Below are 14,838 nucleotides of genomic sequence, written 5' to 3'. Positions count from 1 at the left end.
TGTGTGGGTTGCATGTGTGAGGGCGGGGCGTGTGGGCAGCCTAGCTCCTAGAATAATGACCAACATATTACAGTTTGTCCACCGGGGACCTTCTCCCATCCGGCAATTGATTACTGATGAATTGGTCCAAGATTGAAAACTCCTCAAAAGTATGAGGATTCACCGAGTTATTCATCAGTCAAGGAAAGTGATGGTGTGGTTCGGCCTAGCTGTTTGTTTATGCATTGGCTTGTTATTGGTGGATCGACTGGGCTATCGTCGGGGCCTTGGTATGTTATAGTGGACCTTCACTAGTGCCTCAAGGAGTGGCCAGACCTTGTGATTGAGACACACACATACACATACACACACACACACACACACACACACACATATATATATATATATATATATATATATATATATATATATATATATATATATATATATATATATACACACACACACACACACACACACACACCGTACAAATATACACACACATCAAATTTAGACCATTTTGCATCTTATGATAAAGATTGCTTTACATCAGTTAATATTAAGACTTTTTCTTGACGTCTTTGTAATTCATTTTAGAGGCTTAAGTCTTCTCTGTCCCTTATGTACATATAGATTCTTTCCCTACCATGATATATATAGATCAGTATGCATAGGCTTGTGATGAGTATGTAGACTTACTAACCCCACTGGATGCAAAGATCGACACAGTCACATCCTCTCTAGACCTGAGTCTTAGTATGGTGTGTCTCTCTGTGAGAAGGATCTTTTCATCTATGTCATGTATTTGTGAAATAGCTTCTTAGATTTCTTGTTTTGTTGAGGGTCTCTCTCTCTCTCTCTCTCTCTCTCTCTCTCTCTCTCTCTCTCTCTCTCTCTCTCTCTCTCTCTCTCTCTCTCTCTCCAGACCCTTTTTCTTCGTCTTCTCCTTTATGATCTTTCCAGACCCTTACCTTTTGTCTTCTCCTCCATGAGCTTCTTTCCGGACCTTTACCCTTCGTCTTCTCTGTGATCTTTCCAGACCCTTACCCTTCGTCTTCTCCATGAGTTTCTTTCCAGACCCTTTCGTTTCGTCTTCTCCTCCATGATCTTTCCAATCCCTTTCGTTTCGTTTTCTATTCCATGATCTTTCCAGACCCTCGCCTTTCGTCTTCTCCTCCATGGTCTTTCCAGACCCTTTCGTTTCGTCTTCCATCATCTTTCCAGACCCTTGCCCATCGTCTTCTCCATAATCTTTCCGGACCCTTTCGTTTCGTCTTTTCCTCCATGATCTTTCCAGACCCTCGCCTTTCGTCTTCTCCTCCATGGTCTTTCCAGAACCTTTCGTTTCGTCTTTTCCTCTGGGATCTTTCCAGACCCTCGCCCTTCGTCTTCTCCTTCATGAGCGTCCCTTGCATGGAGCGGCCACCGCTCGGGTTCCCTTTCCTTACTAACCCTGATGGTATGTTTATCTTGTACTGTTTTGTGCTTACCTCCAGCTCCAGGCCCGGCCGACCGCCCAAGAGAGCCTCAGACTTCATGGCTATGGCGCCGACACAGGACGCACTCTTCGATCTCAAAAAGAGACACATGGAGAACTCTGGATTCCCCAATGGACATCTGCATGGTGAGACCCTCTCTTGGAGTTTTATGATAAATTATTGGTTCAGAAAGATAAGAGAGACTTTTCTTTTTTATCTCTTGAGAAGGTAAACAAAACAAATGGCTACTCTTAGAGATGCTGGGGAAAAAGTTCTTAAAGGGGTTTGTTAGGTGAGGTAGTTAGAGAAGCTGAGGCGAAAACGTTTAGTAAGTGGTTCATTTTATGTGTGGTTAATCATATGTGTGGGTTATTGTACATATATGGTTGATCGGTGTCAAGGTTGGAGAGTTGGTGGCCTAAAGGTTTTTGGGGATTCCTGAATCTCGTTCGTTCCCAACGAAGAAGAACTGGAATTGAGTTAAGATTTCCAACAAGCAGAAGGAGAGAGAGAGAGAGAGAGAGAGAGAGAGAGAGAGAGAGAGAGAGAGAGAGAGAGAGAGAGAGAATGAGGAGGGATAACTCACATGAGTTAAGAAATACGCCTCAGAACTTTCCCGAACATCAAAAGTTTTATCACAAACCATTGCAGGAGCGAGTGAAACTAGAGATCCCTGAAGAACTTACTTAATCTTGAGGAGTAAGTACACTTGTCTGAGTGTCTGGTCATCCAGGACTCGAAATTGAGTATCGTGGATCTCTGGACCAGGAATATAGTAAGTTTATCATACGCTTGATGCTAAAAGAACGCACCCGACTTACATTCGGGTAGTCACTTGTTTACCAAATGGCGTTCTAGCTACGTCTCTTCGTTGTATGCCAACTGTCTGTTATATTTCTTTCATCTCCCCTGATGTGATTATTACACGAAAGTGCACTAGGGAACTCATCGTGTTTCAATTCCCTGTAGATTAATAGGAATATATATATGTATATATATATATCTATATATATATATATATATATATATATATATATATATATATATATATATATTATATATATATATATTCATTTATATATTATACTCTGTCGCCGTCTTCCGCGCCAGCGAGGTAGTGCAAAGAAACAGATGAAAGAATGGCCCAACCCACCCACATACACATATATATACATACACGTCCACACACGCACATATATATACCTATACATTTCAACGTATATATATATATATATATATATATATATATATATATATATATATATATATACACACACACACACACACAGACATATACATATATATACACATGCACATAATTCACTCTTGCTGCCTCTATTCATTCCCGTCGCCACCCTACCAAACGTGAAATGACACCCCTCTCCCCGCACGCGCGCGAGGTATCGCTAGGAAAAGACAACAAAGGCTACATTCGTTCACACACAGTCTCTAGCTGTCATGTATAATGTATACATATGTGCTTGCTATCATCCCGCACGAGCGAGGTAAGCATCATGTGTGATACGCTGTAACCGCAGCTCCCAATCCACAACCGGACAGACTTTCCATGGTTTCCCCCTGCAGCTTCATGTTGCCTTGGTTCAGCCCATTGACAGCACGTCGCTCACTGTATACCACACGCTTCAATTCACTCTCTCTGCTCCAATTCACTCTGTCTCATACACGCCTCACACATTTCTGCATGTTTAAGGCTAGACCCCCCTCAAAGCATCTTTCACTTCATCTTTCCGTCTCCAGTTCGGTCTCCCTCTTCTCCTTGTCCCTCACACTTCTGACACATATGCCCCATTAGTCAGCCTCTCCTCACTCTTCTCTTCCACTTGTTAAGCCTTTTGTCAGCACACTCTCTTCAGCTCTCTCTCAACAATTCTCCTCTTAGTACCGCACTCTTCTCTCACTCTATAATTTCATGCTCGCTTAACCTTCCTCACACCATATATTGTCCTCAAGCTCTTCTTCCACCTCTTCTGTACTTCTTGATCAAGGGCCGTAGCCTCGCATCCTCACCATTGGAACAAGTGTACCATCTAACATACTGTACCCATCTCTCTCCTCACAAACCCCCTATCCACACGCTCCTTAAGGCACTCAGAACCTTATCCCTCCTCACCCACTCTTTGGCTAACATCCGCTTCCATGGCTCCATACGCTGCCATGTCCACTCCCAGGTACCCTAAATGCTCTGTTTCCTCCAGGTTTTCTCCAGTGAATCTCACACCTGTCTCTCTTCCCTGCTAAACTTCATAATCTTAGTATTACATTAACTCTCAACTCTCTCCTTTCACACAATATCCCAAACTCAGAAACCAGCTTCTACAGTTTCTCATTCGATTTTGCTACCTGAGGCGTGTCATCAGCAGACAGCTACTCACTTCCCCCAGGTCCTTCACATTTGGACTCAGACACAAGCCACTCTTACTCACCTTCCTAAACAACACAGATATCCTGTGTCGGCAGCCTATCGCAAACCCATTATAGGTACTGCAGAGATATTAGCTCATTCCATTTATCACCGGTTTGTTTTACTTTTTTAACAACCTATTGATGAAATTTGCATACTCGTAACCAAAGGTAAAGCTCTGTTATTGTGTGCATAATTTCCTTGGATGTTAGTTTCTAAGTCATCCTTTTCCGGTCTTAGTGAGCACTGCACAAACCGGACTTCGCAGGATTACTTAGACGGTTGCCAGTGAAAAAAAAAACGGACTATTGCCGGATTATCGAGTGGTGAGCATCGCAACAAACCGGACTTCACCGGATTACCGAGGTGGGTAATGATTCGGGGGATCTCGGACCCGTTGCTTCACTATGCCTTATCGACCACTCGTTAGTTCATTATTGACCAATTATTTAACTTTATGAGCTGTGAGAGGCTCCAGATTAATCACCATTGAACTAAAACGAACGTACGCTCGCCTCTCACTCGATCCTCTCTCCCTAGACTTAGCTCTCTCTCTCTCTCTCTCTCTCTCTCTCTCTCTCTCTCTCTCTCTCTCTCTCTCTGTGGAAAGACTGAAAGACATAACGTGAACATGCTTGGGAAGATGGGTCACTCAGCCGTTGAGTTATAATACTTCAGCATATTCAGTTGGTCATGAGTTGCAACGCAGTGTTTGTAAAGAAGGTGTGATCTTTGTTTTGTATTATCTTCATAGCGTGTGTGTGTGTGTGTGTGTGTGTGTGTGTGTGTGTGTGTGTGTGTGTGTGTGGATCCATTAAGTGGACACAAGTGGATCGCTTTTGTTAACATAGTGGATCCTTTAAAGTAAACAGAAGTGGATCCCTTAAGTTAACAAAAGTGTATCCCTCAAGTAGATCCCTTTTCAACGTAAATTGGTTCTCTAAAGTAAACAGAACTGGATCCCTTAGATGAACTGAAATGGATCCCTTAAGATGACAAAAGTTGGCCCCTTAAGTTAACAGAACTGGATTCTGCTAAGTGAAGAGAAATGGATCTATCACGTTAACAGAGGTGGATGTCTAGTGTGAACAACAGCGAATCATTCAAGATAACAGAAGTGAATTTCCAAGATAACAGAAATGGATTGTTCAAGATAACAGGAGTGGATTGTTCAAGATAACTGAAGGGGATTGTTCAGGATAACAGAAGTGGATTGTTCAGATAACGGAAGCGGATTGCTTAAGAAACCAGAAGTGGATTGCTCAAAATGACAGAAGCAGAATGTTCTGGATAACAGAAGTGGATGTTCAGGGTAACAATTGGAATGTTCAGGATAACAGAAGTAGATTGTTCAAGATAATGGAAGTGGATTGTTCAAGATACCAGAAGTGGATTGTTCAAGATAAAAGAAGTGAATTGTTCAGGATAACAAGTAGATGTTCAGGATAGCAGAAGTGGATTGTTCAGGATAACAGAAGTGGATTGTTCAAGATTACGGAAGTGGATTGTTCAAGATACCAGAAGTGGATTGTTCAAGATAACAAGTGGATTGTTCAGGATAACAAGTGGATTGTTCAGGATAAGTGAATTGTTCAGGATAACAAGTGGATGTTCAGGATAACAAGTGGATGTTCAGGATAACAAGTGGATGTTCAGGATAACAAGTGGATGTTCAGGATAACAAGTGGATGTTCAGGATAACAAGTGGATGTTCAGGATAACAAGTGGATGTTCAGGATAACAGAAGTGGACTGTTGAAGATAACGGAAACGGATTGTGCAGGATAGCAGAAGCGGACCATTCAAGATCACGGAGGTGGATTGTTCACGATCATAGAAGTGGATTTCCCAGGATAACAGAAGCCAGGATGATGCTGACATTCCCTAGTTAGCCTTCCTGTTTGGTCCCGGGGGCGCGGGCGGCAGTGAGGGGTCGGGAAATACCTCGCATTAAACTTTGGCTGAGATGAATGACCAGGAGGTGTGTTATCCTCCTCCTCCCACCCACTCAGTAATCTACTGCATACACGATGAAAGAATATCTTCGAGGCGATGGGAATCCCTGACGTAAGTAGGTGGTGGCTGCTGTTGAGGCTCTGGCGGCTAGCTTGAGTTGTGATACACACACACACACACACACACACACACACACACACACACACACACACACACACACGTATTGATGACACTGAGCAAAGAATATCAACCCTACCCTGAACGAGCCCCCCAAAAACCACCTTGTCCTTCGTCATCACTCAGCCAGACTGCCCCATCCTCAAGTTGAAGGCTCAGCCTATCTCCCCAGCACCGTCGGTCACAACCAGGTCACCACAGCCCCCACAGGAGTAACGGCCCACTGACATCATCCCCGACTCCCAGCTGACTTTGGGAAACCTTCTGGGATGAATTAGGTTTACAGAGACTCTGTGAGTCCAACAGATGCTCTGCAGTGTGGAAGTATACCACCTCCCTCAGCCACTCACTCCTCCGTCAGTTTCCAGGACTGTGTTACGCTTTTGGCTGCTGCTTCCCACCGCTTCTTTGTGGACACCAAGGCCATTCAAGTATTGACTGTTATGATGCCTCCTTCTTCCCTCGAACGACTGCGCTGTGAAATTCTCTTCCTCTTCCTCTTCATGTAACCTTTCTTCCTTTAACAGTCAGGTCTCCACCCACATACACATGTATGTACATACACGTCCAAACACGCACATATACATACCTATACATTTCAACGTATACATATGTATACATACACAGACATATACATATATACACATGTACCTAATTCATACTTGCTGCCTTTATTCATTTCCGTCGCCACCTCGCCACACATGAAATGACAACCCCCTCCCCCTGCATGCGCGCGAGATAGCGCTAGGAAAGACAACAAAGGCCACATTCGATCACACTCAGACTCTAGCTGTCATGTATAATGCACCGAAACCACAGCTCCCCTTCCACATCCAGGCTCCACAAAACTTTCCATGGTTTACCCCAGACGCTTCACATACCCTGGTTCAATCCATTGACAGCACGTTGACCCCGGTATACCGCATCGTTCCAATTCACTCTATTCCTTGCACGCCTTTCACCCTCCTGCATGTTCAGGTCCCGATCGCTTAAAATCTTTTTCACTCCACCTTTCCACCACCAATTTGGCCTCCCACTTCTCGTCGTTCCCTCCACCTCTGACATATATATCCTCTTTGTCAATCTTTCCTCACTCATTCTCTCCATGTGACCAAACCATTTCAAAGCACCCTCTTCTGCTCTCTCAACCATCCTCTTCTGCTCTCTCAACTATCCTCTTCTGCTCTCTCAACCACACTCTTTTCATTACCACGCATCTCATACTCTTTCATTACTTACTCGATCAAACCACCTCACACCATATATTGTCCTCAAACATCTCATTTTCAACACATCCACCCTCCTCCGCACAACTGTATCTATAGCCCACGCTATGTGTGCTTGTGTGTGTGTGTGTGTGTGTGTGTCTATATATATATATATATATATATATATATATATATATATATATATATATATATATATAGACACACACACACACACACACACATACACACGAGCAGTATGGAGGTCAAAGACCAGGCTTTAATCTGTGCCACAATTCTTATTTACTGCTGCCACATCCCAAGCTGTAATTTGAATTTTATGTGGTCACAGGCGGTGCGGCCAGACGTATAGCATTATACTCTCCGGCTATTGTAGATTCCTCCCCTTTTCAGCACAGGTATCGTAGTTGTTCTGAGAAGTAACGTGTCGAGTCAAATGGTCGACAGAATAAGAGGTTGGTTGGTATTTTACAGCCTTTTGTCTCAAGTGAATATATCGTAGTGTGTTTCATTTGCTAATATATATATATATATATATATATATATATATATATATATATATATATATATATATATATATATATTATCCCTGGGGATTGGGGAGAAAGAATACTTCCCACGTATTCCCTTTGTGTCGTAGAAGGCGACTAAAAGGGAAGGGAGCGGGAGGCTGGAAATCTTCCCCTCTCCCTTTCTTTTTTTTATTTTCCAAAAGAAGGAACAGAGAAGGGGGCCAGGTGAGGATATTCCCTCAAAAGTCCAGTCCTCTGTTCTTAACGCTACCTCGCTAACGCGGAAAATGGCGAATAGTATGAAAGAAAGAAATATATATATATATATATATATATATATATATATATATATATATATATATATATATATATATATATATATATATATATATATATATATATATATATATATATATATATATATATATATATAAACACATAATGCCCTCTAACAGCAAGGATTCGAACCCGGACCTTTTGCGTGGCAGCTGGGAACGCAATTTATGAAACTTTATATGAAATGAAAGAAAAAACTAATGAATAGTCCACCATCTATTATTAAAAAAAAAGAAAAAGGAAAAAAAAAATCCTGCCCAAAATTCTTGACCAATCAGCGCTCTCCTTATGCGCGCCAGATCAAAGAAAACAATTTAGAATTTATGTCGCTGGCTGAGAGACCCCTTCCCCCACCTAGGGACTCGACAAGACTTTATTACCCAATAAGCTTCACAAAAGAACAATGTGGGTCTGTGCGTGAATCACAATTGGCTGCCAGGTTTCCCAAAAGCGCAACCAGTCACTTGTTCTTTATGGTCGGTGGAGCAGTGCCGCTGAGGAGCTGTGTGGTGACGGATGCCCAGCGAGCATTTTTATTATGTTCCCCAGACGGTGGTCGCTCTCGTTAACGTCGTCGCTAGGTGGCAGTCGCCGCATATCCTGTATCTGATAGTTGGGTGGTGTCTGTAATGTTCTAGTCGCTGTTTCTGGTGTTCGCTGGGTGCAGTTTGCAGACTGTAATGGTACTTGTGTGTTATCTGCTTATATTACCTGGTGGGTGGTGGTTGTCGTCTGTAATTGTTAGTTTTATATTATTTGCTGCTTATAACGTTAGCCAAATGGTGTTAGTCGTTTGAGATATTAGTTTTCCGAGTGGTAGCTGGGTGATGTTCGCCCTTTGACATTAGGTGGGTGATGTTCGTTGCTTGTTATATTCGTTGGATGCGATAGCCATAACTGAATATTGGCTGGGAGATGTTCGCTCTTCTTGAGGTTAACTGTGTGGCGTTCGTTCGTTCTGGCTTGCGTCACAAGATGATACCTTTGCTGGCGTGTAGTGTACATTATTCTGTATGTAGCAAAATGATAGATTATATTTACACTATATTACGAATTCTGGATAATAGTCTTTGTCTGTTATAGTCACAAGATTGAGCAGTATATATATATATATATATATATATATATATATATATATATATATATATATATATATATATATATATATATATATATATATTATTGCATGACAGCTAGAGACTGAGTGTGAACGAATGGGGCCTTTGTTGTTTTTTTCCTAGCGCTACCTCGCACATAAGAGGGGAGAGGGGGATTGTATTCCATGTGTGGCGAGGTGGCGATGGGAATGAATAAAGGCAGACAGTGTGAATTGTGTGCATGGGTGTATATGTGTGTGTCTGTGTGTGTATATATATGTGTACATTGAGATGTATAGGTGTGTGTATTTGCGTGTGTGGACGTGTATGTATATACATGTGTATGGGGGTGGGTTGGGCCATTTCTTTCGTCTGTTTCCTTGCGCTACCTCGCAAACGCGGGAGACAGCGACAAAGCAAAATAAAGAATTATATATATATATATATATATATATATATATATATATATATATATATATATATATATATATATATATATACTCATTATACTTTGTCGCTGTCTCCCGCGTTAGCGAGGTAGCGCAAGAAAACAGACGAAAGAATGGCCCAACCCACCCACACACACATGTATATACATACACATCCACACACACACATATCCATATCTATACATCTCAACATATACATATATATCCACACAGAGACATATACACAGACATAAACATATATACACATGTACATAATTCATGCTGTCTGCCCATATTCATTCCGTCGCCACCCCGCCACACACGAAATGACAACTCCCTCCCCCCCAAAGGCCACATTCGTTCACACTCAGTCTCTAGCTGTCATGTATAATGCACCAAAACCACAGCTCCCTTTCCACATCCAGGCCCCACAAAACTTTCTGTGGTTTACCCCAGAAACTTCACATGCCCTGGTTCAATCCATTGACAGCACGTCGACCCCGGTATATAACATCGTTCCAATTCACTCTATTCCTTGCACGCCTTTCTCCTTCCTGCATGTTCAGGCCCCGATCACTCAAAATCTTTTTCACTCCATCTTTCCACCTCCAATTTGTCCAAGTCTTGGACAATCGCATGTTTACCAAGTAGCGTCCTAGCTTAGTCTCTTCGATGTATATCAACTGACATATTTCTCTCTTGTGTCTCCCCTGATGATGTGATTGATACACGAAAGTGCACTTGGGAACTTGGCGCCAGGAAACACGATGAAAGACCCATCCACTCGTATACATACATGTGTACATACACGCACATGCACGTACATATATATACAAAAACATACACATACACACGTATACTTATATGCACATTTATATTCATACTTGCTTGCCTTCATCCATTCACGGCGCCACCCCGCCCCGCAGGAAACAGCATTGCCACCCCTTGTGCCAGCGAGGGAGCGCCAGGTAAACAGTTTGGTTTGGTCGGATGATTATTTGAGCATTTGGCTTGTTAACGTCCAGGGGTCATTAAGGGCGTCAACGTCAAATTATAACCATCAGTTGAATTATATTTCAACACCTTCAGCTGTTAGAGATAATTCTAATATTATACGCACTCACTACACGTATGATCCTTGTAGGCATTGCTACTATTCTGAGTGTGTGCCTCGTGTGAAATTACCTATAGTAGTTACCTAATTGTACTGTACGGAAAGGGAGTTCTACACTCGTGGGTTCCCTTCTCTTGTACTGTACGAGGAGGGAGTTCTACACTCTTGGTGTCCCCATCTCTTGTACTGTACGAGGAGGGAGTTCTACACTCATGGTGTCCCCATCTCTTGTACTGTACGAGGAGGGAGTTCTACACTCATGGTGCCCCATCACTTGTACTGTACGAGGAGGGAGTTCTACTCTCATGGGGTGTTATCTGTTCTGTCATAACACCTACGTCTCCTCCATTCGACGTTCTAATAACACATGGAGTTTGGTTTGCATGGTGTTAGGTTCTCGAATCCCAGAGCATAACACGAGGAATGTACTCTGATCATAACCTTAGCTGTCTGGTAGTTATTAGTAAAGTTATTTACTGAATGTTATCGACTTCTGTTGTAGATTATACTGATGGTGTTAGCTGGGCGTTGTTAGCTTCCGTTAAGCTACAGTGATGGTGTTAGCTGGGCGTTGTTAGCTTTCCGTTAAGCTACACTGACAGGTGTTAGCTGGGCGTTGTTAGCTTCCGTTAAGCTACACTGATGGTGTTAGCTGGGCGTTGTTAGCTTCCGTTAAGCTACAGTGATGGTGTTAGCTGGGCGTTGTTAGCTTCCGTTAAGCTACAGTGATGGTGTTAGCTGGGCGTTGTTAGCTTCCGTTAAGCTACACTGATGGTGTTAGCTGGGCGTTGTTAGCTTCCGTTAAGCTACAGTGATGGTGTTAGCTGGCGTTGTTAGCTTCCGTTAAGCTACACTGATGGTGTTAGCTGGGCGTTGTTAGCTTCCGTTAAGCTACAGTGATGGTGTTAGCTGGGCGTTGTTAGCTTCCGTTAAGCTACACTGATGGTGTTAGCTGGCGTTGTTAGCTTCCGTTAAGCTACACTGATGGTGTTAGCTGGCGTTGTTAGCTTCCGTTAAGCTACAGTGATGGTGTTAGCTGGCGTTGTTAGCTTCCGTTAAGCTACACTGATGGTGTTAGCTGGCGTTGTTAGCTTCCGTTAAGCTACAGTGATGGTGTTAGCTGGCGTTGTTAGCTTCCGTTAAGCTACAGTGATGGTGTTAGCTGGGCGTTGTTAGCTTCCGTTAAGCTACACTGATGGTGTTAGCTGGGCGTTGTTAGCTTCCGTTAAGCTACACTGATGGTGTTAGCTGGGCGTTGTTAGCTTCCGTTAAGCTACACTGATGGTGTTAGCTGGGCGTTGTTAGCTTCCGTTAAGCTACAGTGATGGTGTTAGCTGGGCGTTGTTAGCTTCCGTTAAGCTACAGTGATGGTGTTAGCTGGGCGTTGTTAGCTTCCGTTAAGCTACAGTGATGGTGTTAGCTGGCGTTGTTAGCTTCCGTTAAGCTACAGTGATGGTGTTAGCTGGCGTTGTTAGCTTCCGTTAAGCTACACTGATGGTGTTAGCTGGGCGTTGTTAGCTTCCGTTAAGCTACAGTGATGGTGTTAGCTGGCGTTGTTAGCTTCCGTTAAGCTACACTGATGGTGTTAGCTGGGCGTTGTTAGCTTCCGTTAAGCTACACTGATGGTGTTAGCTGGCGTTGTTAGCTTCCGTTAAGCTACACTGATGGTGTTAGCTGGCGTTGTTAGCTTCCGTTAAGCTACACTGATGGTGTTAGCTGGCGTTGTTAGCTTCCGTTAAGCTACACTGATGGTGTTAGCTGGCGTTGTTAGCTTCCGTTAAGCTACACTGATGGTGTTAGCTGGCGTTGTTAGCTTCCGTTAAGCTACACTGATGGTGTTAGCTGGCGTTGTTAGCTTCCGTTAAGCTACACTGATGGTGTTAGCTGGCGTTGTTAGCTTCCGTTAAGCTACACTGATGGTGTTAGCTGGGCGTTGTTAGCTTCCGTTAAGCTACAGTGATGGTGTTAGCTGGCGTTGTTAGCTTCCGTAAGCTACAGTGATGGTGTTAGCTGGGCGTTGTTAGCTTCCGTTAAGCTACAGTGATGGTGTTAGCTGGCGTTGTTAGCTTCCGTTAAGCTACAGTGATGGTGTTAGCTGGGCGTTGTTAGCTTCCGTAAGCTACAGTGATGGTGTTAGCTGGCGTTGTTAGCTTCCGTTAAGCTACAGTGATGGTGTTAGCTGGCGTTGTTAGCTTCCGTTAAGCTACACTGATGGTGTTAGCTGGCGTTGTTAGCTTCCGTTAAGCTACACTGATGGTGTTAGCTGGCGTTGTTAGCTTCCGTTAAGCTACAGTGATGGTGTTAGCTGGCGTTGTTAGCTTCCGTTAAGCTACACTGATGGTGTTAGCTGGCGTTGTTAGCTTCCGTTAAGCTACACTGATGGTGTTAGCTGGGCGTTGTTAGCTTCCGTTAAGCTACAGTGATGGTGTTAGCTGGCGTTGTTAGCTTCCGTTAAGCTACACTGATGGTGTTAGCTGGCGTTGTTAGCTTCCGTTAAGCTACACTGATGGTGTTAGCTGGGCGTTGTTAGCTTCCGTTAAGCTACAGTGATGGTGTTAGCTGGCGTTGTTAGCTTCCGTTAAGCTACAGTGATGGTGTTAGCTGGCGTTGTTAGCTTCCGTAAGCTACAGTGATGGTGTTAGCTGGGCGTTGTTAGCTTCCGTTAAGCTACACTGATGGTGTTAGCTGGCGTTGTTAGCTTCCGTTAAGCTACACTGATGGTGTTAGCTGGCGTTGTTAGCTTCCGTTAAGCTACACTGATGGTGTTAGCTGGCGTTGTTAGCTTCCGTTAAGCTACACTGATGGTGTTAGCTGGCGTTGTTAGCTTCCGTTAAGCTACAGTGATGGTGTTAGCTGGCGTTGTTAGCTTCCGTTAAGCTACACTGATGGTGTTAGCTGGGCGTTGTTAGCTTCCGTTAAGCTACAGTGATGGTGTTAGCTGGCGTTGTTAGCTTCCGTAAGCTACAGTGATGGTGTTAGCTGGCGTTGTTAGCTTCCGTTAAGCTACAGTGATGGTGTTAGCTGGGCGTTGTTAGCTTCCGTTAAGCTACAGTGATGGTGTTAGCTGGGCGTTGTTAGCTTCCGTTAAGCTACAGTGATGGTGTTAGCTGGGCGTTGTTAGCTTCCGTTAAGCTACACTGATGGTGTTAGCTGGCGTTGTTAGCTTCCGTAAGCTACAGTGATGGTGTTAGCTGGGCGTTGTTAGCTTCCGTTAAGCTACAGTGATGGTGTTAGCTGGCGTTGTTAGCTTCCGTTAAGCTACACTGATGGTGTTAGCTGGGCGTTGTTAGCTTCCGTTAAGCTACAGTGATGGTGTTAGCTGGGCGTTGTTAGCTTCCGTTAAGCTACAGTGATGGTGTTAGCTGGCGTTGTTAGCTTCCGTTAAGCTACAGTGATGGTGTTAGCTGGGCGTTGTTAGCTTCCGTTAAGCTACAGTGATGGTGTTAGCTGGGCGTTGTTAGCTTCCGTTAAGCTACAGTGATGGTGTTAGCTGGCGTTGTTAGCTTCCGTTAAGCTACAGTGATGGTGTTAGCTGGCGTTGTTAGCTTCCGTTAAGCTACAGTGATGGTGTTAGCTGGCGTTGTTAGCTTCCGTAAGCTACAGTGATGGTGTTAGCTGGGCGTTGTTAGCTTCCGTTAAGCTACAGTGATGGTGTTAGCTGGGCGTTGTTAGCTTCCGTTAAGCTACACTGATGGTGTTAGCTGGCGTTGTTAGCTTCCGTAAGCTACAGTGATGGTGTTAGCTGGGCGTTGTTAGCTTCCGTTAAGCTACACTGATGGTGTTAGCTGGGCGTTGTTAGCTTCCGTTAAGCTACACTGATGGTGTTAGCTGGGCGTTGTTAGCTTCCGTTAAGCTACACTGATGGTGTTAGCTGGGCGTTGTTAGCTTCCGTTAAGCTACACTGATGGTGTTAGCTGGCGTTGTTAGCTTCCGTTAAGCTACACTGATGGTGTTAGCTGGGCGTTGTTAGCTTCCGTTAAGCTACAGTGATGGTGTTAGCTGGCGTTGTTAGCTTCCGTTAAGCTACACTGATGGTGTTAGCTGGGCGTTGTTAGCTTCCGTTAAGCTACAGTGATGGTGTTAGCTGGCGTTGTTAGCTTCCGTTAAGCTACAG

The 14,838-nt window shown here is 43.8% G+C and overlaps 1 protein-coding gene across 4 annotated transcripts in view; it reads left to right on the top strand.

Moving 5' to 3' along the window:
* The window catches only part of LOC139762340 (dachshund homolog 1-like), a 138,558-nt gene that overhangs the window by 82,982 nt on the left and 40,738 nt on the right, over window positions 1-14,838 (top strand). For 2 of the 4 annotated variants that reach the window (XM_071687021.1, XM_071687019.1), the window contains exon 2: window positions 1,482-1,603. In XM_071687021.1, the coding sequence (XP_071543122.1) occupies window positions 1,482-1,603 (122 nt within the window). Of the gene's footprint in view, window positions 1-1,475; window positions 1,604-14,838 lie in introns of all 4 variants that reach the window. The other 2 variants (XM_071687020.1, XM_071687018.1) reach the window with 1 other exon arrangement.

This window comes from Panulirus ornatus, chromosome 43 (genome assembly GCF_036320965.1).
Source record: "Panulirus ornatus isolate Po-2019 chromosome 43, ASM3632096v1, whole genome shotgun sequence".
Classification (NCBI taxonomy): domain Eukaryota; kingdom Metazoa; phylum Arthropoda; class Malacostraca; order Decapoda; family Palinuridae; genus Panulirus; species Panulirus ornatus.
Note: the sequence above shows the minus strand (reverse complement) of the source record. Positions and strands in the feature narration are given on the sequence as shown.